Source organism: Erinaceus europaeus, chromosome 12 (assembly GCF_950295315.1).
Source record: "Erinaceus europaeus chromosome 12, mEriEur2.1, whole genome shotgun sequence".
In the NCBI taxonomy this organism is placed as follows: domain Eukaryota; kingdom Metazoa; phylum Chordata; class Mammalia; order Eulipotyphla; family Erinaceidae; genus Erinaceus; species Erinaceus europaeus.
Window position 1 is genome coordinate 52,439,145 of NC_080173.1, and position 26,751 is coordinate 52,465,895.

Consider the following 26,751-nt stretch of genomic DNA (forward strand, 5'->3'; position numbering starts at 1 on the left):
TCAGTGATTATAAATCTATAGTTTTATTAAGACAAAAACTGACAGTGTGATATGAAGTTTACATTTAAACAGTTTTCACAGAAATCTAACACATGCCTAAGATTTTACAATGGAGTTCTAGATGCAGATCTAGATGATGCCAAGAGCTGGTGGATCTCATGATTCAGAGACAGCATTTTGGGTAGTCTTAGGATTAGAAAAATTTTTTTCTTTCTGTTATTTTAAAGTGAACCACTGCCCTAGTATTAAAGTTTAATCTTCTCCTGAGACCAGGGCTTTTGAAATCATTCACCTCTTGAAGTGATTCAGTGGAACTTGTGCTGTCAGTGACTGAACCCTGCCACCAATGGTTTCAGAGTTCAAAATAAAAACAGAGAGGTTCAAAGAGCATACCCTAAGAACATGGGCCCTTGTCTTTTCCTACTCTCCCACCTCCTTATACCACACCTTCCCCTCCCCAAATACTTTAGCCAGTGGCTTGGATGGACAAACAAAGTTCTGACTTCATAATTGAAAAAGAAAAGAAAGGGTCTTCATGTCAATTTCAAGAATTAGCACCTCTAAGACAGAATGATCTGCCTGTTTATACACTCCAATAAAAGATTTCCCCTCTTCACTTTCCATCCCCAAAATGGCAGCTTTGGTAAGTTAATAACTGGCTTAGTCCTTTGTTAGGAACAGCATTTTAAGCTCAGGCAGGGAATACCTTGGCTTACTAGTTTCAGGCATTCACAGCTTTTAAACAGTCTCTCATAGTCTTCAGTTATGTTGTCAATGAGTTTTTTTTTTTTAAGATCAGATATTCTGGACATAAAACCAAATCATTGTTTCACCATTTCCCTAATCAGGCCCCAAATTTTAACAAAAATGATCCTACCCATCTCCCTACCCCAACCCCCCACCCCCAAATAATACACCTGTAATAGCCAAAAACTACATACATGCTACGCTGTGAAAATGCAGTTAACACTATTGGGAAGAAGGCTGTGGGTTGTGGAGATGCTCTTTGAAGATCTACAGTATCTTTTTGCTCTCCCACATACCCATTCTGTAAGTTTTGTCCTTCATAGAAGGCCATTTGCTTTTCTTAGCCAAGTGCAGAATGGGCTGCCCTGAAACACTTGTCCTTCCCCTCCACTGGGATAGGTGTGGATAGGTGTGCAAACTACACAGCATGGAATGGCTTTAAAGCACTTAGGCTGCTGTAGGGCACAAAAATTATACTGGCTCTTCAAAGGACATCTTCTCAAGCCACCTGTCTGGTGTCAAGACAAGTAGAACTTCTTCCCTCTCCACTTGAAACCCACAGATGTGACAGGGGTTGATACTCAGAAGTTAATTCTTGTCATCTTTTTTGTCATCATCCTCTGAGGGGTAGGAATGCCACGTCAGCCTTTCCTCATAGAAGGATATAACAACCTGTGGGCACTTGACATTGGCTTCCTTGGCCGGGACCAGGTCAGCCTCATCAGAGTTCTTCCTGCAGAATAAAGCAGAGATATTTTGAGAGCAGGTTCTGGTATGCCTCCTAACTTAGATTAGCAAAGGGTAACTCCACAAAAGTAGATTAGGAAAGGGTGATTATACACTCCAAACAGGATTTAGTGGTTGGTCTTTTGTTAAGTGACATCCTAAGAGATCTTCTATTCAAAATGCCCTCAGGGTATCCTTAAAAACAAAGTCACCTAGTTTTCAAGTACTAACCAGGGCAGATCCTGCTTATTATTATTTTTTTAAATATTTATTCCCTTTTGGCGCCATTGTTGTGGTTATTATTGATGTCATCGTTGCTGGATAGGACAGAGAGAAATGGAGAGAGGAGGGGAAGACAGAGGGGGAGAGAAAGGTAAGACACCTGCAGACCTGCTTCACCACCTGCAGACCTGCTTCACCACTTGTGAAGCGACCCCCTGCAGGTGAGGAGCCGGGGGCTTGAACTGAGATCCTTCCGCTGTCCTTGCACTTTGTGACACGTGTGCTTAAATGGCTGCACTACTGCCTGACTCCCAGATCCTGCTTACAAGATCAGGCACAACAGGGCGGTATGGCGACAGACTGAGTCACCTAACCCAATAACATCTAAACTTTTGGAAAAGCACCTCCCCAATAAACACACAGAAAATATGATTGTCAGATTTTCTACAGAAAGATTAAAAAATACCACACTCTTCAAAAGTCATTTGTCCCAGCTGATAAGAGCCCACAGAGTTATCTTGGCTTTGCAATAGAAGTTAATACCATGTAGATAATTTCCTGCTGACTCATAATTATACTACTTATCATCACTAAATGCTATGTCCATAAATATATGCTATAGTTCCAAATGCTTTGAAGTACTATACTTCAGTACTGGGAAGTAAGTAATAATGGGGTCATTATGATTCTTTATATTTTTCTGATTAAAATATTTTCAAGGGGGCCGGGAAGGAGCACACTGGGTTAAGCACACATAGAGCAAAGCACAGGGACAGGTGCAAGGATCCCAGTTTGAGCCCCGAGTTCCCCACCTGCAGGGAGGTCGATTCACAAACAGTGAAGCAGATCTGCAGATGTCTATCTTTCTCTCCCCCTTCTCTCAATTTCTCTCTACCCTGTCAAGCAGCAACAACAGAAAAAAAGAATGGCCACCAGGAGCAGTGGATTCATGGTGAAAGCACTGACCCCCAGCGATGATCCGGGAGGCAAAAGGGAAAAAAAAAAACACACCACTATATATTCTCAAATTTTGGGAAATACACATGCACACATGCTACAAGAGGCCTCAGAGTAAGCTGAGCTCTATCTTTTGATCTCTGAGCAATGTCCTGAGTGCAGAAAGTAGTTAGTTATGTGATGGGATCTTTGACAAACAACCAAAACTTCCAGAACCCCAGTAACAGGTGAAGGAAGCAAACAAAAAGTCTCACAAATCCAGTCAAGGATGGACTCTAGAGACTTAGCAAGGAAAAGGTGTATAACATTATGGGGACTCTTGCTGATGGTCATTTTATTGAACTGAAATAGTTGCCATTTTTGGAAATGGACAAATAAATAACTCCTTTCTCCAAGAAAATCACTGTAAGATAAACTTGGCTTTACATCAACAGCCAGTCTTTTTTTTTTTTTTTTTTAACAGCCAGTCTTAATGTGTAGTTACATTTCACTTAATCTTTTAAAAGTATTTATTTATTCATTTATTTATTTATTACTGGTTAGAGACAAACTAAGAAGGGGGCTAGAGGGAAAGACACTTGGGGGAGAGGTAGATAGCATAGTGGTTATACAAACAGACTCATTCCTGAGACTCCAAAGTTCCAGGTTCAGTCCCAACACCAACATAAGCCAAAGATGAGCAGTGCTCTAATTAAGGAAAAAGAGACACCAACAGCCCTTGCACACTGTAATGTGTGTACTTAGCCAGGTGCACCACCACCTGGCCCTCATTTTTCTATAATCTTTATACACAGTAGTGAGTCCACCAAGGGGATACAATCTCCAACAATACAGAGATAATACTACAACTGCCTAGTCACATACAGACAGATTAGATGTGCTCTAAGTAGACTGAATACCCCTGGTATCAATTCTTTGTCCCTATTAGCAATAATCAATTACAAGAGAACAAGGGAAGAAAACAGGTTTAGGGGAGTCGGGCGGTAGTGCAGCGTGTTAAACACATGTGGTGCAAAGCACAAGGACCATGTAAGGATCCCGGTTCGAGCCCCCGGCTTCCCACCTACAGAGGAGTAGCTTCACAGGTGGTGAAGCAGGTCTGCAGGTGTCTATCTTTCTCTCCCCTGTCTTCCCCTCCTCTCTTCATTTCTCTCTGTCCTATCCAACAATGACGACATCAATAATGACTACAATAATAAAACAACAATGGCAACAAAAGGGAATAAATAAAATATTTTTTAAAAAAAAGAAAAACTGGTTTAGTTACTTGTGACATAGGCTTGCAAAAGCATTCAAGTTAGGCCTATCTGGCGTGTGGCTATGAGGTCCCATAAATCCCCAGCAGCACCATCACCCAGAACTGAACAGTGCTCTGGTGCTTAAAAAAATAAAATAAACAAAAAAAAAAACTTACGAATTTATTTATTCATTCATGAGAAAGATAGGAGAAAGAACCAGACATCACTCTGGTACATGTACTGCCGAGAACTGAACTGGGGACCTCATGGTTGAGAATCCAAAGCTTTATCCACTGTGCCACCTCCTAGAACACTAAACTGGCTTCCCCTCCCCACCTTCCAGGTTTATCACTGGGGCTTGGTGCCTGCACTACAAATCCACTGCTCCTGATAGCCATTTTTCTTTAAACTGAGACGGTCACCTGAACATTGCCGTCACTGGTAAAAGTTTAGAATTATTTACTTCTACCTTATTTTTAAAAAAATATTTATTGTCATACCAAATCACATGTCACACTACAGTCATTTGTCTCCAGATTTAGAATGATCTAAATTGTCTTTTTTTAATATTTATTTTTATTTATTCCCTTTTTATTGCCCTTGTTTTATTGTTGTAGTTATTATTGTTGTTGTCGTTGTTGGATAGGACAGAGAGAAATGGAGAGAGGATGGGAAGACAGAGAGGAGGAGAGAAAGACACCTGCAGACCTGCTTCACCGCCTGTGAAGTGACCCCCCCTGCAGGTGGGGAGCCGGGGTTCGAACAGGGATCCTTATGCCGGTCCTTGTGCTTTGCGCCACCTGCGCTTAACCCGCTGTGCTACAGCCCGACTCCCCTCTACCTTACATTTTTAAGGATAATGATTATGCAGCCTGGGAGGTGGCACAGTGGAGTCCTGAGTCAATATAGGTATGACGTGTGCAGAGTGATGCTGGGTTCTCTGTCTCCCTCATTAGTAGACCCCCCCCCACACACACACACACATTTTTTTTTCTTCTGCATATGTATTCCCTTATTCAATCTGGGCTGCCACACACAGAAAGCACAGGGATTTTTTTTTTCCTCTTGCATCCTAGTGCAAACCAAAGAACAACAGGAAACTATTCAGTGGATGCAGCAAAATAAATATTTTAAAAAGGGAAGAAAGCCTTCCTTTTGAATAGACAATAGGAAATTACATAATTTGGGGTTAACTATGTTTTTTTTTTTTTTTTTGAGTTGGTTATAACTACTTTCACATTAGCTGTTTTCATAGACTATCGCCACCAAATGTTTAAAAAACAAAAATTGTAGGCTTCCTCTGTGCTCAAAATGGCCTTGCTGACCCCTGCAGGCTGATACTCACTCAAATTGTAGAATTTACACAAACTGAAATGGCTCTATCAACCAAGGAAGAGTTACAGAAATTCTTCACTAACACTGAGAAGTTAACAGAATTTCTCCTTTTTTTTAAGATTACATTTATTTATTCATGAGAGAGAGGAGAAAAGAAAGAACCAGACCATCACTCTGGTACATGTGCTGCCAGGGATTGAAGTGGGGACCTCACATTTGAGAGTCCAGTGCTTTATCCACTACACCAGCTCCTGGACCACTAACCTGATGTTTATTAAGGAGGTGGGTAAAGGGCAGGGTAGTAGTTCAATCACATTTTTTTTTCATCATTTATAGTTATAAAATGTGATGTGATTTTTCCCTATACCCTCTCCTAGATTTTTCCACCTTCAAAAAAAAAAACCGCAAAGATCTGAGAATCCTAAGGACCCCTACCTGTAACTCATGAGTCCAGGTTGGCAGTCAGGCTGAGGGTCATTATCGAAGGACTATGCCATCTTAAAGATTTCACACCTGGGCGACTGGAATTTTCGAAGGCCGAACTCTTTTCTGGCATGGAACAGATGGGGAGAAGAAGAAAAAACAACCACATAGAGCCACTGGCAGACTTACCATTTCATTAGGAACATGAGTTCTCCACTAGAGTCTGTAGCTCCAATAATTCGTTCTGGCTCCAAACCCCGAGCAAAGCCTCGTGGCTTTTCTGACTGTAAAAATCAGATGGATGAAACAGTTTTAATATGGGACCACTATCCAAACTGGAACTATTCTGCTTTCTCTGATTAATATAATCATGGTCTTTTGCCAATATCTCACCAATATTTTGGCTTTAAGTCAACTGATCTTTCATATTAAAGTGATTATTCAAGGTTTGAAAGGCTCCAAGTTTTCCCACAGGTAGAAAGGAATCTATATTGCAAGCAAAAATAAATAAATAAATAAAAATAAAAACCGCTTACTCCTTTCTTCACCACCAAAAGACAACGGGGCAGAGAGATAGCATAATGGTTATGCCATAAGATTTTTGTGCTTGAGGCTATGAAGTCCTCAATTCAATCCCTGGCACCACCTTAAGCCAGAGCTGAGCATTGGTCTGACGTAAATAACAAAAACAGTGTGGTCCGGGAGGTGGCACAGTGGATGAGGCATTAGACGCTCAAGCATCAAGCATGAGGTCCTGAGTTTTGACTCCTGGCAGCACATGTACCAGAGTAATGTCTGGGTCTTTCTCTCTCCTCCTACCTTTCTAATAAATAAATATCAATCTTAAATAAATAAAATAAAAACAAAGCAAACAAAAAGAATGAAAGAGCTGAGAAAGATAGTACATTTTCTTATACTAAATGAGAATGACGGGAATGAGAATGGCGGGAGTCAGGCTACAGTAGCACAGCGGGTTAAGCGCATGTGGCACAAAGCACAAGGACGGGCATAAGGATCCCGGTTCGAGCCTCGGCTCCCCACCTGCAGGGGAGTCGCTTCACAGGTGGTGAAACAGGTCTACAGGTGTCTATCTTTCTCTCCCCCTCTCTGTCTTTCCCTCCTCTCTCCATTTCTCTCTGTCCTATCCAACAACGACGACATCAATAACAATAATAACCACAATAACTACAACAATAAAACAACAAGGGCAACAAAAAGGAATATTTAAAAAAAATGAGAATGATGAATATGAATGGACCACAGTTATTAAGTCTCAATATAATGGACTTGGTGTAGGTATAAGGCCCACTATACCCATGCTTCAACTAATCTAAACTGGGCTTTGTTTTCTTTTAGCACTGTCCTAACAACAAAAAAGCATGAACTTGTAGTAATCCTACATAATAGGTTGGCTGTGTGGCATACCCAGACGATTGGAAAACCATGCCATTTTTTGGGGTTCAAGATACAGCATTACTGCACCAGCCATTTGTTTGAGAAAAAGAAAAACCTAAAAAATAATTTGAAATCTGAACCATTAAAAAGTAAACAATAAAAACTATTCATATAAAACAGTGAATTCACTGGGATACGGAGTTCTCGCAGTGGGAATTTTGTGGAATTACTGTACCCCTCTTATCCTATGGTCTTGTCAATATTTCTATCTTATAAACAAATTTTTTTTAATGCTGGGGGTAAAACTTTTTTTTTTTTAAAGTGAATTCATGGAGAGTCGGGCGGGAGCGCAATGGGTCAAGTGCAAGTGGCACAAAGCACAAGGACCAGCGTGAGGATCCCAGTTCGAGTCCCCGGCTCCCCACATGCAGGGGAGTCGCTTCACAAGCGGTAAAACTGGTCTGCAGGTGTCTGTCTTTCCTTCCCCCTCTGTCTTCCCCATCTCTCTCCATTTCTCTCTGTCCTATGCAACTACAACGACATCAATAACAACAATAATAACTACAACAATAAAACAACAAGGACAACAAAAAGGAAAATAAGTATTTCTTAAAAAGTGAATTCACTTGCACTTATATCTGTCCTCACCAAGTGTTACATTTATTGTCCATTAACTTGGGGTAAACACATGGCAGATTATCTATCATTCTACAGGAGTGAGCCCCAGAGACTTGTCTAAGCATTAGTGCATCTTGAGAAGAATTTAGGGATGGCTGGTTATATTTAACAGCAACATCAGTTCTGGACTATTAAATCTTTTTCTAACCTTACCTCTTCTTTCTTCTTCTTTGGTTTGCTCTCCTCTCCTTTATCTTCAGAATCAGAGTCAGCTTTGCGCTTGCCTCCCTCTGATTTATCTGTCTCGTGTGCTGTTTTCTGTGACTGCAGAAACTCAGCAATGAGGTCGGGGCAATCCAGGTTTTCTTCTGGCTCCCACGTGTTGTCCTCACTGAAACCAGAGGGCACAGTGAATGAGTCACACTTCCCACCCAAAATTACATAGTCATCCTAAGGAGAAGCATGCACAAGAGGGTAAGAGTTGGATGTTCTTGGAAAAGATAAACTAGCAATAAGTAGATTTTGTTTGAGGGCAGGAACTTGGCAAGACTGAAATTTCATGGGAGGTAGAGGGTGGTGGTAGGCTTTTCATGAATTACAAAATGAAAGTTTAGAAATCTGCATGCTTCAAAAGGAAAATGACTTTTTCTTTGCAAATCTGAATCATTCTAAAGTCACACACAAAAATGTCTTTCAGGGTTGGAGTGGTAGCTCATGGGGTAGCAGCAGCTCAGAAGAAGAGCACCTCATGAGAAGTGCTATTGTTTCCCTGATCTCTGCATGCAAAAAGTGGCTCACAGTGGGAAAACTGTATGCAAAGCTCTGGTTCTAACTCCAGTCCTTGGGGGTGGGAAGGCTGCTCAAAAACCACTGCCTTTATTATGAGCATTCTGTACATGCAGATCTTACTTTTAATCAGCTCATAAACCATGAAGGCAACCCAAGTCACAGTGTGCCCTTCAGAGCACCCTAGACCCTCACATGCCTAGACTCCTGAGAAACAGCTGGTGACTAAATGTCAAGTACATGTCAGACAAACTTACTCTGAGAATCCTTTCCACTTCAGCAGATATTCCACTTTTCCTTTTACCACTCGACGGTCAAGAACTTTTTCCACCACATATTCTTCTTCCTCCTCTTCTAGCACCTCTTCCACTTTCTTCTTGTTCTGTTTTTTCCCCATAGTGCCCGCCAGCTTTCTGGTATAAAGGGTGACGCTGCTAGAATGATGAAGGAAATAAAATTTTAGGTCACAATCTTTTTGTTAGCGGACTATTTGGGGGGCTAACACACACCTACACACCCCACCCCAACCCTTAGGAAAGTAACTCTACTGGTATGATAGAGACAAAGAGAAATGGGGGTGGGGGAAAGACACCTGAGTTTGCTCCACCATTCATAAAGTGTCCCACCTGTAGGTGGGGACCAGGAGCTTTAACGTGGGTTGTCAAGCATGGTAACTTGTAAACTTTACTGGTTATATCACTACCTGCCCCCTAAAAATTTTACACACATTTTAGGTTTTTAAGTCCCCAATACCCCCTCGCTATTAAAAAGCATGTTATCTAAAACACTAAATTGAAATAAAAGCAATCTGCCTACTAACAATGTAATATAGCAATTACCTTTGTACGTTGACCTTTCTGCTCTAGATTTCCTCTTAGCCTCTCTGAATACTTCCCATTTCATCACAGTAGAGGACCTGAACTTTTACTAAGGGAAATAGCTCATCCTGTTTATTAAACATCTACTTTAATTTTTCTTTTGCTAAACAGATAGTTCAATTAATATAATTTGTTCTGTATTTTAAAGACACCCTTATGCAAGAATGCCACCATAAATTTACAAGATCAAGTTTCTTGTTAATTTCTTTTTCTACCTAGCTTCTTTTTATCTGATAGGACTGAGAGAAGCTAAAAGGGTTTGGGGAGATTAAAAAAAGAGAGAGAGAGAGACACCTGTAGCACTGCTTCACCAGTAGTGAAGCTGTCCCTCTGCAGGTGGGGACTAGGGGCTTGAACCCAAGTCCTTGTGCATGGTGATATGTGTGCTCTGCTGTATCACCACCTAGTGCCCCCTTATTTCTTTCTTTCTTTTGTGCCACCAGGGTTATTACTGCTGGGGCTCAGTGCCAGCATGATAAATCCATGGCTCCCTGAAGCCATTTTTCATTTCTGTCTTTCTATTTTATTTGATAGAACAGAGAGAAATTGAGACTGGGGGGGGTGGGGCGGAGGACTAGGGAGAAAAATAAGACACCTGCAGACCTTCTTCATAGCTCCTGAAGCGTATCCCCTGCAGGTGGGGACCAGAGGCCTGAACTCCAATCCTAGTGCGTAGGATTGTATGCACTCAACTGGATGCACCACTGTCTAGTCCCTTATAGTTTATTTCTAATGTTAAGGTCATAAAAATGCCAGAAAGATAAGAAACTCTCTAAATTAAAGCACTGTAATAATGTGCAACAATGAGTGGAGAAACAGTAATTACAGATTAACAGAACCTGGATGTACCCTTTATAAATGTTATCAAGCTGGATTATCTCTAGAGGTTTATACAATGCTAAAATTCTAGGCCCCTATAAAACCATTTTCTTAAAAAAAAATTTTTTTTCCCCTTAACCAGTGTACTGCTCAGTTTTGGTTTATGGTGGTGCAGGGGACTGAACCCGGGACTTTGGAGCCTCAGGGATGAGAGTCTGTTGGCATAACCATTATGCTGTATCTACCCCTGCCCTTTTAAACTTTTAATTATATTTATTTATTTATTTATTGTAAAGACAGAAATCTAGAGGGAAGGAGACACAGAGGGGAAGGGAAAGAGGAAGAGAGATACCTGCTGCTTTTCTTCACCACTCACAAAGCTTTCTCTCTGCAGGTGGAGACTGGAGGCTTGAACCTGGGTCCTTGCACATTGTAATATGTGTGCTTAACCAGATATACCACCACACAGCCCCTAAAATCTATTTTCTTAAGTCTTTCATATGGCTACTGAGTTGTCAGAAAATTTGTTGGCGGTAGTAAATAGCATAATGGTTGTGCAAAGAGACTCTCATTTCCCACCCTCCACAGGTCAGAGCTTTAAAAAAAAAAAAAGAAGTTGTGACATACTTTTGTCTTTCTTTCCTTTTCTCTCTCTCTTTTTCCTTTCTTTCTTCCAGAACACTACTCAACTCTGGCCTATAGTGGTATGGGGATTGAACTTGAGACTTTGGAGTCTCTCTGTATAACCATTATGCTATCTACCTCTGCTGTTTTTTTTTTTGTTTTTCTATGCAAAAATGTGTTGTGACTTTTCCAACAGCTTAATAACTTTGCTGGTAGAAATTAAAGTCTTTTGACTACCAATCTGTGTCAGTAGGTGGCACCATAAGATATCAATACAAGAGTACAGAATATGATCCAAGAAAATTGCTACCATGTTTGAATTAAAGGCAATGTTAATTTGAGATCAAACTGTACCTAGCATTCTTGAGAAAAGGAATCATTTAGCTTACGATATGCTTCAAAGGGGGTCGGGTGGTAGCACTGCGGGTTAAGCACACAAGGCACAAAGTGCAAGGACTGTCATAAGGACCCTGGTTGGCAAACGCTAGAAGAAGAAGGACCCTGGTTCGAGCCTGGCACTTCTCACCTGCAAGGGGGTTGCTTCACAAGTGTCTTTCTCTCCCCCTCTCTGTCTTCCCCTCCTCTCTCCATGTCTCTCTGTCCTATCCAACAACAATGACAACAATTATAACAACAATAAACAAGGGAAACAAAAGGGAAAAAAATAGACTCCAGGAGCAGTGGATTCGTAGTGCAGGTACTGAGCCCCAACAATAACCCTGGAGACAAAAAAAAGAGAGAAAGACATGCTTCAAAATATTTTTAATAATATAACTCAAAAAAAGCCCATTTAGAGACTATAAAAATTCAACAAACTTTTTATAAAAATTGTCATCTTGACACAGTTGCATTATCTACAGACATTCCTGTGCCTACATACATAAACAGTGTTGGTAACAGAATGGTCTTACAAAAAGACTTTCCTGCCTGAGACACTGAAAGTCCCAGGTTCTCTCCAGCACCACAAGCCAGAGCTGAAAGAGTGAGTGAGTGAGTGAGTGAGTGAGTGAGTGAGTGAGTGAGTGAGTGAGTGAGTGAGAGTGTGTGTGTTTGAACACCTTCAGAGGAGCCAAAGGTCTTCTTGGATATTAGGACAGGCCAGTTTCCAACTGGATAAGAAAAGAATCCTTTCTCTTCCAGAATTTGGCCATTTCCAAATACCAGTAGCGTCATCTAAAGGCTGGCTCTCAAGTGGAACTGAGTGGCAAGGAAATTTCAAAGTAACTCAGATTGGTAACTCAGTGAGAAGACGCTTTTAGCTAATAGCATTTGCTGGCCCCTCTCCTGAGTACCCTGGCAACCAAATCATTTGTGATATCAAAAATGTCATAATCACTGAATAATGAGGTCAAATATGTTTTTCTTTCCTACAAATTATTCACTAACTTACTATCTTTCTATTTTGTGGAGGTTGTACTATATGCTGCAGTTACTGAAGGATCATAGATAAAGGCATCTCAGCAGATCCCCAATGTTGATATACCTACAAGTTCTTTGTTGTGTGAGCCATTTTCTCCAAAAAGGAATTCACCTATTTCTTACCTGGGGGAGTGGAAGGAAGATACAGCAGGGGATAAGGCAAACTGCCAATATCCTTGCATGCAAATCAGGAAGCTGACTGAATTCACAAGTACAGAATTCTGTTTTCTTTTTTTTTTTTTTTTTTAGACAAGCATCATATGATTTTACTTGTATGTGGTATTAGAATCCTGTTTTCAGTTTGGTCTGCTGCCTTAGTCTGCATGATTTTTCTATGTCAAGTTCCTCTAGTCAACTTTCAATTCCAAAAGAATACACCTTTTACATTCCCCTAGAATCAGAAAAGGGGAGTATCTATTGTGATATGTAAAAGACCATCTGTATTTCAGATTACCAATCACTTCTTGCTTTTTCTTTTTTATTTATTTATTTATTTATTTATTTATTTATTTATTCCCTTTAGTTGCCCTTGTTATTGATGTCATTGCTGGATAGGACAGACAGAAATGGAGAGAGATGGGTAAGACAGAGGGGAAGAGAAAGACAGACACCTGCAGACCTGCTTCACTGCCTGTGAAGTGACTCCCCTGCAGGTGGGGAGCCGGGGGCTCGAACTGGGATCCTTACACCTATCCTTGCACTTTGTGCCACCTGCACTTAACCCACTGCACTACCGCCTGATTCCCTCTCTTTCCCTTTCTATCTCCCCTTTCCCTCTCGATTTCTGGCTGTCTGTATCCAATAAATAAAGACAATAAAAAATAAATTTTAAAAAAAGAAGAAAGAAATTGAGAGGGGAGGAGATCTTTATTTACTGGATAGAGACAGCCAGAAATACCTGTAGTTCTGCTTCACCACCCGTGAAGCTTCCCCCTGCAGGTGGGGGACCAGGGGCTTAAGCTCGGGTCCTTGGGCACTGTATGCTTAGCTAGGGGTCATCACCGCCTGGCCTCTGCTGGTTAAAAATCTTAAGGTGAAAGAATATATTTGTTTTTATTTGACAAAAATATGGTCAAGTAGAATAAAATGAAGGAAGGAATTTGTATAACCCATCACCCTCAACCCACCTGACTCCTTTCATCTACTTCTTTCTCCATGCCTCGTTTTCCAATTCCCTCTTCTGTCTTCAGGTTTAAAGCTATTGAATTAATGTCCATACAGCTTCATACAGGAGACCTCTAAAGTCCCTGGCTCAATCCCCAGCACCACCAAAAGCCAGTGCTAAATAGTGTGCTAGTAGTCTCTTTCTTTGAACTCTTTTCCCCCTGTACCTCTCATTAATATATATATATATATATATATATATATATATATATATATATATATATATATCCCCCTAAAAATTTATAAACATAGTTTAAGAGGTAACACAGTGGTAGCGCTTTGGACTTCTAAGCATGAGGCCCCAAGTTTAATCCATGGTACCATATATTCTTGGCCTCTTATTTCATGAAATAAAAAGGTAAAATACAAAAAAAATTTCTAACTTAAGTTGTATTGACTTAAAAAAAAAGTTATGGGGCAGTCAGGCGGTAGCGCAGTGGGTTAAGCACATGTGGCAGTTTAAGGATCCCGGTTCAAGCCCCGGCTCCCCACCTGCAGGGGAGTCACTTCACAGGCAGTGAATCAGGTCTGCAGGTGTCTATCTTTCTCTCCCCCTCTGTCTTCCCCTCCTCTCTCCATTTCTCTCTGTCCTATGTAACAACATCAATAACAATAATAATAACTACAACAACAATAAAAAAGACAAGGGCAACAACAGGGAAAATAAAATTTAAAAAAATAAATAAAATAAATAAATATTTATTAGAGGATAGAGAACCAATCACTCTGGTACATGCTGGGGATCCAACTCAGGACCTCATGTTTGATAGTGGAATGTTTTAACCACTTTGCTACTCTAACTATTAAAATTCCAATTCCAAGTCCAACAGGAGGTGACCCAGGAGACAAAAGCAGTGTAATCTTAGGCATGAGGTCTGGAGTTTAATCCCCAGCATTACTGCATATGCCAGAGTGATGCTCTGGTTCTTCCCACCTTCCCTCTCATAAATAAGTAAATGAATCTTTTTTATGAAAGAGATTGGTATATTACTGCCAGTGATTGAATTTAGGACCTCATACTGGGTCCAAAGCCTTATCACTGTCTCACCTCCTGGACCGCTAAATAAATCTTTTAAAAAAGGAATTCCAAATTAGGGCTGGCAAAACAGCTCACCTGGACAGTGAACTGCTTTACCAGTGTGCGACAAAGGTTCAAGTTTGCCCTCCCTCCCTCCCAATTAAAGCAAAAGCAAGCTTGGCATGGTGAGTTGTTTTACTTTGTGTCTACCTGAAAGTCAGCCTGGAGGGACAAAACACTGGAGATGACCCCCGACCCCAATCCAAATCAAGGACCAGAAAGGGAGCTCATCTGAGTCAGGTTCAAACTGAATTCCCACCGCACATGGGGAAGCTTTGTTGCAGTAGTGTCTTTCCCTGCATCTCTCTGAAAGTTAGTCCGGAAGAGTTTGACAAAAATAATGAAGAGTTTGACAAAAATAATGAAACAAAGTAATAATCAGGGGGCCAGGTTGTGGCATACCTGGTGGAGCACCCATGTCACAGTGCTTAAGGACCCAGGTTTGAGACCCTGGTCCCCACCTACAGGGGGAATGCTTCGTGAGTGGTGAAGCACTATCTCCCTCTCTATCTTCCCTTCCCTCTCAATTTCTGGCTGTCTCCATAAAATAAATAGATAACTAAAAAATAAATAACAATAATAATCAAAAGCCCAAGTCAAACCAGTAAGTCTGGGTGGGATATAGTGTAATTAACGTGGTGGTGCACCTGATTAAGTGCACACACACCAGTGCTCAAGGATTTGGGTTCAAGCCCCTGGTCCCCACCCGCAAGGAGAAAGCTTCACAGGTGTCTCTCCCTCCCCTCCCCTCCCCTCTCAATTTCTGACTCCATCCAATAATAAATAAATAAGCTCAGTGAAGGGGGCCTGATTTACAGGTGTGAAGCCCTGGCTTTTTTTTTTTTCCCCCAGGGCTATCACTGGGGCTCGGTGCCTGCATTATGAATCCACTGCTCCTGGAGGCTATTTTTTCCCTTTTGTTTCCCTTTTTTTGTTATCATTATTGTTGTTATTGCTGTCGTTGTTGTTGGGTAGGACAGAGAAATCAAGAGATGAGGGGATGACAGAAAGGGGGAGAGAAAGATACCTGCAGACCTACTTCAGCACCCGTGAAGCGACTCCCGCCTCCCCTGCAGGTGGGGAACCGGGGACTTGAACTGGGATCCTCAAGCCAGTCCCTGCACCATATGCGGTTAACCTGTTGCGCTACCACACAGTCCCCTGTGCCCAGTCCCTGGCCCCCGCAGGCCCTGCTTTTAACCCCATACACATGAAAGCAACAAAACCAAATAAAGGGACCTCCTTGAATGTGGAATGGTACTTTGGTCTGGTTTTCTCATAAAGTAACAATTGGTTGAATACAGAAATACCACCTGCATGTGTAAGCAGTTCCTCAGATTAATTCCCATCCCTTCTTATGACTGATACTCTAGTTCTCCTATTAAAGGGGTGGAGGGGGAGAAAAGGCTGGAGATAGTATAATGGTTATGCGAAAATATTTCCATACCTGAGGTTCCGGGGGCCCAAGTTCAATCCTTAGTAGCACCATAAACCAGAGCTGAACCATGCTCTGTTCCCTCTCCCTGTATCTCATTTTGAAAAACAACATATACATATACTTATGTGTGTGTGTATTGCCAGGAAGTGTCCCAAAGGTAGAGCACATGCCTTAGAGTGTGAGGCCCTGGGTCTAAGCCCCAGCCCTACAAAAAAAAAAAAAAGTTCAAGAGATAGTTCACCCAATATAGAGTGCACACTTGGACTTGCAAGAGGACCCAGGCTTGGCCCTGGCACCACTTGGGGACACCAAACATGGTTTTAAGGAGAAGCCTCATGAAAGGTGGAACTGGGCTGTGGTGACTGTTACCTCTCTGTCTCTACCTAAAATCATCGATAGAAAGGAGAAAGCTACGGCCATACCATGCTGAACACGCCTGATCACTTCTGATCTCGGAAGCTAAGTAAGCAGGGTCGGGCCTGGTTAGCACTTGGATGGGAGAAAGGGGAAAAGTCTGCTGGCACAACCAAGATTGTACAGGCTGAAAGCACCAAACACCAAAACCATCATACAGTCCCCCTCATATCCAGGCCAAATGAAGCTGGCAAAATATGTAGACAGGGGTCTGGGCAGGGGAGATAGAATAATGGTTATGCAAACTCTCATGCCTGAAGCTCTGAGTTTCCAGGTTTAATCCACCATAAGCACCACCAGTAAACCAGAACTGAGCAGTGCTCTAGTAAAAGAACAAACAAGGGAGTAGGGCGGTAGCACAGAGGGTTAAGCACACGTGGCATGAAGCACAAGGACTGGCTTAAGGATGCCGGTTTGGAGCCCCCAGCTCCCCACCTACAGGGGAGTCGCTTCTCTCCCCCTCTCCATTTCTTTCTGTCCTATCCAACGACGACAATAATAACTACAACAACAAAAGAAAACAACAAGGGCAACAAAAGTGAAAATAAATATTAAAAAATTTAAAAAAGAACAAACACACACACATAAATTCCTGAGTGCTGCTAGTAACACAATAGAACCTGAAACTGAATGCATATAAAGGCATTTAATTCCATCTTCGAAATCTCATAACTAAACCCATTTCACAAAGGATGAAACTAAGGCTTAAGGGAGCAAAGAATATTTCTCAAGGTCATCCTCTCCACTCCAACAGTAAAAGTCTAGAACGAAAGACAAGTAATGTTAATAGATGTTCAGTTCCATAGAAGATAAAATACATAGACATTAACAAAAGAAATTTAAACAATAAAGAATAGCCACAAAAGCACAACAGGGGTCCTCTTCTCTCCCCAGGTGTCTAGGGTAATTCTGAATTCTATGAGGTTTAGTGTTTGACACACCACAGTGAACTATTCAACCTCAACTAACAGAAATAGGCTGACTCAAAGCCCTCATAATAGAACTGTTCATCTTTATACCAAGAAGCTTGAGAAAGAGGCAAAATTTTACGTGGTTGTGTGTACTGGCCAACTGAGTTCATGATGTTGTGAGACCCAAATGTTTTTAAGCATCTAAATGAAAGTGTTTTACAAAAAAAAAAAAAAAAAGTGGGCTGGGGAACTAGCATAAACGTTATGGAAAAAGATTTTCATGCCTGAGATGCCAAAGGTCCCAGGAGCAGCTTCCAACAATACCATGAATCAGAGCTGAACAGGCCTGGGGGTGGGGTGAGGTGGGGTGGGGAAGAGGAGGCATGCCAGCAGGGTTTGTGTGTGTTATAGGTGTCCATAACAAGATCAAGTAAGTTTCCTTATTAGGGAGCAGAAAATCAATGTGAAACAGTTGAAGGCACACAGTCACAAAGTTAAACAAAAATTAAAACTTTTTTTAAAATTAAAAGTCACAATAGGAGGTAGGAGGAATGGCTAGGGGTGATTAGGAAAGGTTCTGAAATGTTGGGACTTTTCTTATGCCTCAATAGCTAAAGAAAAGACTGGAAGAACAATTTGGCCTAAGGAACTATTATAAACAAAGCAGGGAGAAGCATCTAAACTAGAAGGCTTGTAAACTAGTTTGAGCAGGAGTAGACAGAATAGGGAAGTGATATGTAACAGAAAATGCTGTCTAGAAGGTTTTCTCCTTCTTAAACAAATAGTAAAACACCTGAAATGCTTAGGTCCTGCTCTATACCCCTCCTACTTCCCTCACAAAGCCTACACTTCTAGCCAAATAGGAAACTACTAACCGGAACATACCCTGCATGTTTCCTTCCAGGCATAGCTTTAGCCCTACTAAGATGTGGACTCTTGTCCAAGACCAGCAGCCAAAATATTACCCATCTTTCAAAAATCTGCTTAAGTGATACTTTTTTTTTCTTTAAGATTTTATTTATTGATTGATGAGAAAGATAGGAGGAGAGAGAGAAAGAACCAGACATCACTCTGGTACATGTGCTGCCGGGGCTTGAACTCAGGATCTCACGCACTTTATCCACCGCACCACCTCCTGGACCACTTAAATGACACTTCTTTGTAGTCTACCAAAGTATGAAGTCCACGGTATTTTGTTTCTATTTTTAGTCAGAGTCACTCCAAGGTAGGCCTGGGCCCTGTGCAAGGTGTTGAAGCCTATTTGGACATTATAAAGAAGGATGTCCCAGATTCAGGCAATCAGGAAGAGTTCAAAGCTATCCATTATATAGATATTTTTAATTTTTTAATATTTATTTTCTCTTTTGTTGCCATTGTTGTTTTTCATTATATATTTTTAAAGAAACAAAAAGAATTAATCTCAACTATACAGTCTAAATGAAAAACAAAGGTGAAGTACTTCTTTTTTCTTTTTTTTTAACTTTAGTAACTACATACCAGTCACCAAAAGGCAGGTGGGGGCATGTGTAGTATATTCAGTTGGTGGTAGGTAGTCCTCCTGACATCCTGACTCATGCTTCTAAACTGCTTTTGGTCTGTTAGCTGTGGCTGTTTGTGAGGCAAATACTTTCCAGATGGAAACCCTTACTGGGCAGAAAACAGGAAGTTATGCCACATAGGCAGGGAGCAAGAATTTCATTCTTAAAGGAATCTCTCTGCCTTTGAATTTAAGAGGATTTGGGCTTTTAATACTAGCATGTGAATAGAATCTAAATTTTACCTAAGGGGGAAAAAAAATGTGGCTAACCCCCTTTCAGTTTGCTATTATGAATGAAACTGTAGAAAAAGCTTTTGAGTTGGAAGGTCACATGGCTCTGCAAAGATCAGTAGGGCACAGTGATACCTGAAACAAATATTTTAGTTTAAGATAAAATAAAAATGGTTAGAAAGCTAGACCAAGTAAGATTAAATTAAGGGGGCTATAGGGAGACAGCATAATAGTTATGCAAAAAGTCTTTTATGCCTAAAGCTCCAAAGTTCCAGGTTCAACCCCCAGCAACACTATAAACCAGAGCTGAGTAGTGCTCTGGTCTTTTTCATTTTCTCTGTACTCTCACTAAAAACAAACAAACAAACAAAACCCAGATAACTTGTACTAACCTACCTCTCAAATACCAGTCATTTTAGGCTCTCAATGTCTTTTTTAATGAGAAAGGCAATTTCACAGAAATTGGGTCATTCCCCCTTTGACCAGAAAATTATAAAAGTTAAAGGCAGGAAAAAAATATAACACAAATTAGTTAAAATACCCCTGGGGAAATGGGGGCGGGTGATGATACATCTAATCCCACCTGCAGGGGGAAAGTTTCACAACTGGTGCTGCAGGTCTCTTATCTCTCTCCCCAATTTCTCTCTGTCCTATTAAATAATGTTTTAAAAAAATCATAAAAAATTGTTTAAAAAAATTCTTATAGGAGCCTGGGGAAACAGGAAAAGAATTCCATGCCTGAGATTCTAAGATACCAGGTTCAATCTCCCAATCCACCATAAAATAGCTCAGTAGTGCTCTGGTAATTAAAAAAAAAAAAGGGGGGGGGGAACGACAGACTGTGGAACACAGTTGAGTGCACAAGATACCATGCACAAGGATCTGGGTACAAGCCCCTGGTCCATACCTGCAGGAGAAAATCTTCATGAACAATGAAACTGCTGAGGTATCTCTTCTCTACCTCCCTTTTGCCTTTCAATTTCTGTCTCTATCCAATAAAATAAAAAATATTTTTAAAACCTAAAAAATAAACCCTGATTTGATTACTATTCATATTGGAACAACTCCAATAAACTTTGGGAAGGGCTACTCAATAGACAGTAAAATGCTGGCAAACAGTTAACTCATATATAGTATACAAGAGGCTTTAAAATATTTTCTGGAGGTCGGGCGGTAGCAAAGTGGGTTAAGCGCACGTGGCATGAAGGGCAAGGACCAGCGTAAGGATTCCGGTTAAAGCCCCTGGCTCCCCACCTGCAGGGCAGTCACTTCACAGGCAGTGAAGCAGGTCTGCAGGTGTCTTTCTCTCCCCCTCTCTATCTTCCCCTCCTCTCTCCACGTCTCTCTGTCCTACCCAACAACTACGACATCAGTAACAACAATAACAGTAAAAAACGAGTGCAACAAAAGGAAATAAATAAATATAAAAAATTTTTTTAGGGGGGCCAGGTGGTGGCGCACTTGGTTGAGCACACATGTTACAATGCGCAAGGACCCAGGTTCAAGTCCCTGGCCCCCACCTGCAGGGGGAAAGCTTCACAAGTGGTGAAGCAGTGCTGCAGGTGTCTCACTGTCTCTCTCTCTCCCTCTCTATCACCCCCTTCCCTATCAATTTCTGACTGTCTCTATCCAGCAAATAAATAAAGATTAAAATAAATAAATAAAATTAAAAAAATTTTTTTAACTTTTCTAAGACAGAGGGCCAAGTGGTGCACCAATTATGTGCACATATTACCATGTGCAAGCATGCTTCACAAGTGTTGAAGATAGAGAAGGAGAAAGATACTTATAGGGCCAGGCACCTGGTTGAGTGCACATTACAGTGCGCAAGGACCCATGTTTGAGCCCCTGGTCCCCACCTGCAGGTGAAGCAGGGCTGCAGGTGTCTATCTCGCTCCCTATCACCCCCTTCCTTCTCAATTTCTGACTGTCTCTATCCAATAAGTAAAATTTAAAAATAGATACTTGGGAGTCGGGCAGTAGCACAGTGGGTTAAGCACAGGAGACCTCATAGAGACACCCACAGACCTACTTCACCACTTGTGAAGCATCCTTGCACATGGTAATATGTGCACATAACCCAGTACACCACTATCTAGCCCTCTTAGAAAATATTTTAAAGCCTCTTATGTCCTATATGAGTTAAAAAGTTAGTACCCTGTGGTCCGGGAGGTGGCGCAGTGGCTAAGGCACTAGACTCTCAAGCATGAGGTCCTGAGTTCGATCCCTGGCAGCACATGTACCAGAGTGATGGCTGGTTCTTTCTCTCCTCCTATCTTTCTCATTAATAAATAAAATATTAAAAAAAAAAAGTTAGTACCCTGTAGTAAAAAGACTCCTTTCAGGGGCCAGGTGGCAGTGCACCCGGTTAAGCAGAACTAGTATAGCCACAGGCCCTTTGGAATATAACTAAAATATGCCTACTAGCTATCTACAAAACGGAGACCCTCCCCCAACACTTCATCTGCACTATTCCAGCCTTTAGGTTCATGATTAGTCAACAATTTGATTGGCTTTATATGTTAACTCTTTTTCAGCCACCAGGTTCCAGGTGCTAGCATGATGTCAACCAGACTTCCTTGGACAGACAAACCCCCAATGTGTCCTGGAGCTCCGCTTCCCCAGAACCCCACCCTACTAGGGAAAGAGAGAGGCAGGCTGGGAGTATGGATCAACCAGTCAAAGCCCATGTTCGGTGGGGAAGCAATTACAGAAGCCAGACCTTCCACCTTCTGCATCCCACAATGACCTTGGGTCCATACTCCCAGAGGGTTAAATAGGAAAGCTATCAGGGGAGGGGGTGGGGCACGGAGTTCTGGTGGTGGGAATTGTGTGGAGTTGTACCCCTCTTATCCTATGGTTTTGTCAGTGCTTCCTTTTTATAAATAAAAAATTAAATTAAATTTAAAAAAAGCACACACATTGCAATGCACAAGGTTGCAGGATCAAGCCTCTGGTCCCCCACCTGCAGGGGGAAAGCTTCACAAGTGGTGGAGCAAGGCTGCAGTTGTCTCTCTGTCTTTCTCCCCTCTCAATTCCTCTCTATCTCTATCCAATAATAAACAAAAACATTAAAAAAAAAAAGACTTCTTTAATCAAGGAACTAGAAGTACTTGACTACTTTTACTACTATTTTAAATGAGAAACAATTTAGACTATGGGAGTCAATGTAGAAAAATTGGCATTTTGAAATTATTTTTATATTTCAAAAAATATTATTTATTTACTATTGGATAGGCAGAGAGAAACTGAAATAGAACAAGATAGAAAGGGAGAAAGACAGAGACACCCATAGCTCTGCATCACTACTGGGGAAGCTTGCCCCCTGCAGGTGGAGGCCTGGGGCTGGAACCTCTGTCCTTGAGCACTGTAATGTGTGCACTTAATCAGGTATGCCACTGCCTGGACCCTGGCATTTTGAAATTTTATCTATGAAAAAAATTAGGCTAACCCCATTTCAGTATGCTAATGTGAATTTAACTAGATAAAATTTGGGGTTGATAGTGCTTACTCGGGTGGGGGTATAGCATAATGGCTATGCAAAGAGACTTTCATGCCTGAGGCTCTCAAGTCCCAGGTTCAATCCTCCACACTGCCATAAACCGGAGCTGAGCAGTGCTTTGGTAAGAAAAAGGAAGAAAGAAAAAAAAAGTTTACTCAGTCCTCCCTGAATTGCTTCAGTGAAAAAATTGGAAGTAAATGAAGAACCTGAATTGCCCTAAAGTCATATTATGGTGCTAAGGAGTGTCATTCAGTGATATCACTTTCCATATAAACATAAAAACCTAGGAAAGAACACAGACATCAACCCTCTACTAGTATTCATTTATCTATTCTAAAACCTTGGACCTTTTAGAACTATTCCAAACTGCTAACATATATATATTAAACCAGAGCACTGATCAGATCTGGTTTATGGTGGTGCAGGGAATTAAGCCTGGGATTTGGGGGCCTCAGGCTTGAGTCTCTTTGCATAAACATTACACTATCTACCCCTGCCCCAATATAATTCTTCATGCAACTGGAAATGTATGAGGTTATAGTATAGCTAATCTTTTCATAAACCATTTCACTTGAGTTAAATCAGTACATGTCCAAATACAAAACCAGTCCTTGGAAAATATGCATCTGAAGCTGTGAAGTTTGCCTGCCCCCTTTGCATTTAACATTTCCAAAGAGGAAAGACTGGCTCATCACACATATTACAATGCACAAGGGCTCAGGTTCAAGACCCTGGCCCCCACCTGTAGGGGGCAAGCTTTGCAAGTGGTGAAGCAAGGCTGCAGGTATCTCTCTGTCTCTCTATCACCCCCTTCTCTCTCGATTATTGGCTGTTTCTATCCAATAAGTAAAGATGATTTTTTTTAATTTGTGTTAAAAAGGGGGGAGCGGTGGTGCACCTGGTTGAGCGCACGTTATAGTGTGCAAGGACCCGGGTTCAAGCTCCTGGCCCCCACCTGAAGGGGAAAGCTTTGCAAATGGCGTTTCTCTCTCTTCCCCTTTCTTCTCGATTGCTGGATGTCTCTAGCCAATACGTAAATAAAGATAATTTAAAAGGGGTCCGATGGTAGCACAGCAGGTTAAGTACATGTGGTGCAAAGTGCAAGACCATCTTACGGATCCCAGTTCGAGGGCCCCCCTCCCCACCTGCAGGGGAGTAGCTTCACAGGTGGTGAAACAGGTCTGCAGGTGTCTATCTCTCTCTCCCCCCCCCTCCATTTCTGTCATATCCAGGGCAACAAAAGGGCAAAAAATAGCCTCTAAGAGCAGTGGATTCCACTGAGCCCCAGCGATAACCCTGGAGGCAAAAAAAAAGGGGGGGTTGGCTCAAGAAAAAGAAGTCCAAGCAAGTGAAAAAAAAAATTCTCACAAACGTTTCCTGTCTCCCAATTTCCCATTGTATCTCACTTACCTTCACTCCTTGATCTACACACGTTTAAAAAAATTTCACTGTCCTGGAGGCAAGGCAGTGGCACTGGGTTAAGCGCATTTAGTAGGAAGCACAAGGATCCAGACTTGAGGATCCCCCCACCTGCAGAGGGAAAGCTTCACAAGCGGGGAAGCAGGTCTGTAGGTGTATCTCTCCCTCTTTACCTCCTCCTCCTCCTCTATCAATTTCTCCCTGTCCTATCCGATAAAATAGGGGGTGGGGATCAGTCCTTTGTGCCCAATGATAACTCCAACTTAAAATTTACAGAGGGTAAGGCTGCCTCTGCTTGAGGACACGCATCACCATGTTCCAGGTTCAAGCCCCGGGCCCCACCTGCAGGCGGGTTAGATTGACTAGTGGTGAAGCAGTTTTGCTTCCCTTCCCTTCTTAATTGTTTTTTTCCCCCTTCTAAAGATCCTTTTTATCTTTATTTTTTTTATTTTGGATAGACAGATAAATTGAGAGGGAAGGCGGGAGATTAAAGAGGGACAAAGACACCTGCATTCTAAATGTGTGTGCTCAACCAAGTCCACCACCCGACCCCCACCTCTCAATTCCTCTCTGTCCAACTCAAAGCAAATACTTAAAAATCGTTAAAAAAAAGAAAACAAAAAAACCAGAACTAGCTGCCTGAACAGTTAGTTGAGCTGGTGTTGCGCGAGACTCTCAAGCCTCATGCTCACAGCTGGAAGCCCCGCATGCAAGCCCGCGGCTCTCAAAGGTGCAACTCTGCCAACCTAATACGAATCAGTCACGTAAAACTTACAGCACAGATTTCGAATCAAACCAAGAGTTGCACTTGGACTTGATTCCCTAAAGGAATCGTGGAGTGGGAATACTGACAGTAGAAAGCCTGGAAAAGAGAAGGAAACAAACGTTCGTTGTCCCTTCTGAAAACTTTATGCTTACATCCTTCCGCTGGTAAAGACTCTCCAGGGAAAAGGGCGGCCAGTGCTCCCCATTTCTCTTCCACACCTCGAAGACACTCTCGGGACCTCCGCCCGCCCGCCCGCGGCGCACCTGGCATCCAGCACCTTCCAGAGTCGACGGCGAGCCCCGTCCCCCCGCCCCGCCCCGCCAGCGCGCATTCCTCTGGCCCCGCGGCCAGCCCTCACTCTCGGGTTACACTGCCCTGCCCGGGTCGGGAGCCCTCCGCCCTCCGCCCTCCGCCCTCCGCAGGCACTGCCTCAGCATCAGGGCGACCCGGCCTTTCCCCTTCGAGATTCACTCAAGTGTGTCCTTCCCGCGCGCTGCCGCAGCCACCCACTGCAGCCAAGCAGCATTGTCTCGGGGTCACCGGAGCCCGCAAAAGTGCTTACTCGGCCCTCCCCGGATCCCTTCAGCCCCGAACTCTGACCACGCCGCCCCGCCCTCTCCATCTTCCCAACAGCCAGAGACCGACCCTCAGCAGCCGACGGCGAGCTCCGCGCGGGAAGGGCGCCGGGCCCGGAGCGCAACCCGCTCCCCGCTCCCGGGCCCCCGCCGCCCGGCGCGCGGCCCCTCAGCCAGGGCTCCCGCCGCCGCCGCGCGCCTCCCCCGGGGTCCCCGCCTCTAGCAGGCTCTTCACCTCAAAGCAGCGCCCAAGAGCCCAGACAGGATCGGTGCCGCGCTACTGGCGCGTGGAGTCGGACCAGCGGGGGAGTGGCGCCCCGGAAAGCAACAAGCCGGACGTCTGCGATGGAGCCCCTCGTCGAATCGGCGTATCACAGGCCCCGCCAACAGCCCTCCCCTCTGTCGAACAAAAGAGCCCCACACTCTGCTCTACCCGCCGCTGACAATGCGCAAGCGCGACGACCCGCCGCACAGCATTATGGGATCTGGAGTGGTCCCAGGACTACAAGGCCCGAAATGCTGCGCACGTATCACGCCGGCACGCACGGTGTTGCAAGGGCTTCAGGGAATTTTAGTTTTTAAATTTCGCTTGCGAAAAGGCTAGTTTGGAACCGTTGCGGTCTAGAAAATTAAAACCGGTGGTTTCTTGTGCTTGCTCGAAATGAATGAATGAATGAATGAATGAATGAATGAATGAATGAATGAATGAATGAATGAATGAATGAATGAATGAATGAATGAATGAATGAATGAATGAATGACAAATTCTGGACAGCTCCAGAAGTAAGTCATATTCTTGAAAGTTTGAGTCTTGGGAACCAGTGTTGGAGCACCAGATTCAAGCCCCTGGTCCCCACCGGTGAGGGGTGGGGGGAGTTTCACAAGTGGTGAAACAGTGCTGCAGATGTCTGTCTCTCTCCCTCTTAATCTACCCCCTCTCAATTTCTTTCTGTCTCTATCCTAAATAAGTAATAAAATAAATTTTTGAGTCTTAACGATTCTTCACCAAAGTTTTTCAACTCTCCATAATCCATAATTTCTCATATTTTACAGGACTCCTGATGCTCAAAATTACGATTACATCATTTTTGAAACCTTTTCTTAACTCCAGACTTGGTTATATGCTACCTAAACTTATCTTTGTCAAAAGTTCCAAAATAGCTAAAGTAAAACCAAGTGGTTGTGGGGGGGGGGGTGCAGTGGAGAAAGCATTGGACTCTCAAGCATGAGGTCCTGAGTTCAATCCCTGGCAGCACATGTACCGGAGCGATGTCTGGTTCTTTCTCTCCTATCTTTCTCATAAATAAATAAATAAATAAATGGAGCCGGGCGGTGGCACAGCGGGTTAAGCACACATGGCACATCAGGATCCTGGTTCTAGCCCTGGGCTCCCCACCTGCAGGGGGTTCACTTCACAGGTGGTGAAATCAGGTCTACAGGTGTCTTTCCCCATCTATCTTCCCCTCCTCTCTTAAGTTCTCTCTGTCCTATCCAACAACGATGATAAACAGGCAACGAAAGGGAAAAAT

The 26,751-nt window shown here is 42.7% G+C and overlaps 1 protein-coding gene and 1 pseudogene across 2 annotated transcripts; both read right to left on the reverse strand.

Annotated features, from left to right (window-relative positions):
- On the reverse strand, window positions 1-25,666 carry CBX1 (chromobox 1). 2 transcript variants are annotated; one of them, XM_060203643.1, is made up of 5 exons: window positions 25,458-25,666; window positions 8,705-8,878; window positions 7,875-8,052; window positions 5,838-5,932; window positions 1-1,480 (listed from the first exon to the last, which is right to left on the reverse strand). In XM_060203643.1, exons 2-5 carry the CDS (start codon window positions 8,842-8,844, stop codon window positions 1,336-1,338), a joined length of 558 nt encoding a protein of 185 aa, XP_060059626.1. In that variant the 5' UTR covers window positions 8,845-8,878; window positions 25,458-25,666; the 3' UTR covers window positions 1-1,335. The 2 variants fall into 2 exon arrangements, with proteins under 2 accessions (XP_060059626.1, XP_060059625.1); XM_060203642.1 differs by having other exon boundaries at window positions 8,705-8,881; window positions 25,458-25,665.
- On the reverse strand, window positions 4,891-5,007 carry LOC132542310 (small nucleolar RNA SNORA31; annotated as a pseudogene).
- Window positions 25,667-26,751: the final 1,085 nt, after the last annotated feature.

Coding starts and splice junctions, on each gene's coding strand:
- CBX1 (XM_060203643.1), bottom strand. CDS start 8,844: ATGGGGAAAAAACAGAACAAGAAGAAAGTGGAAGAGGTGCTAGAAGAG. Junction 8,053..8,704: donor AAGTGGAAAGGATTCTCAGA/GTAAGTTTGTCT, acceptor CTCTGGTTTCAG/TGAGGACAACACGTGGGAGC. Junction 1,481..5,837: donor CTCATGTTCCTAATGAAATG/GTAAGTCTGCCA, acceptor TTTATTCTGCAG/GAAGAACTCTGATGAGGCTG.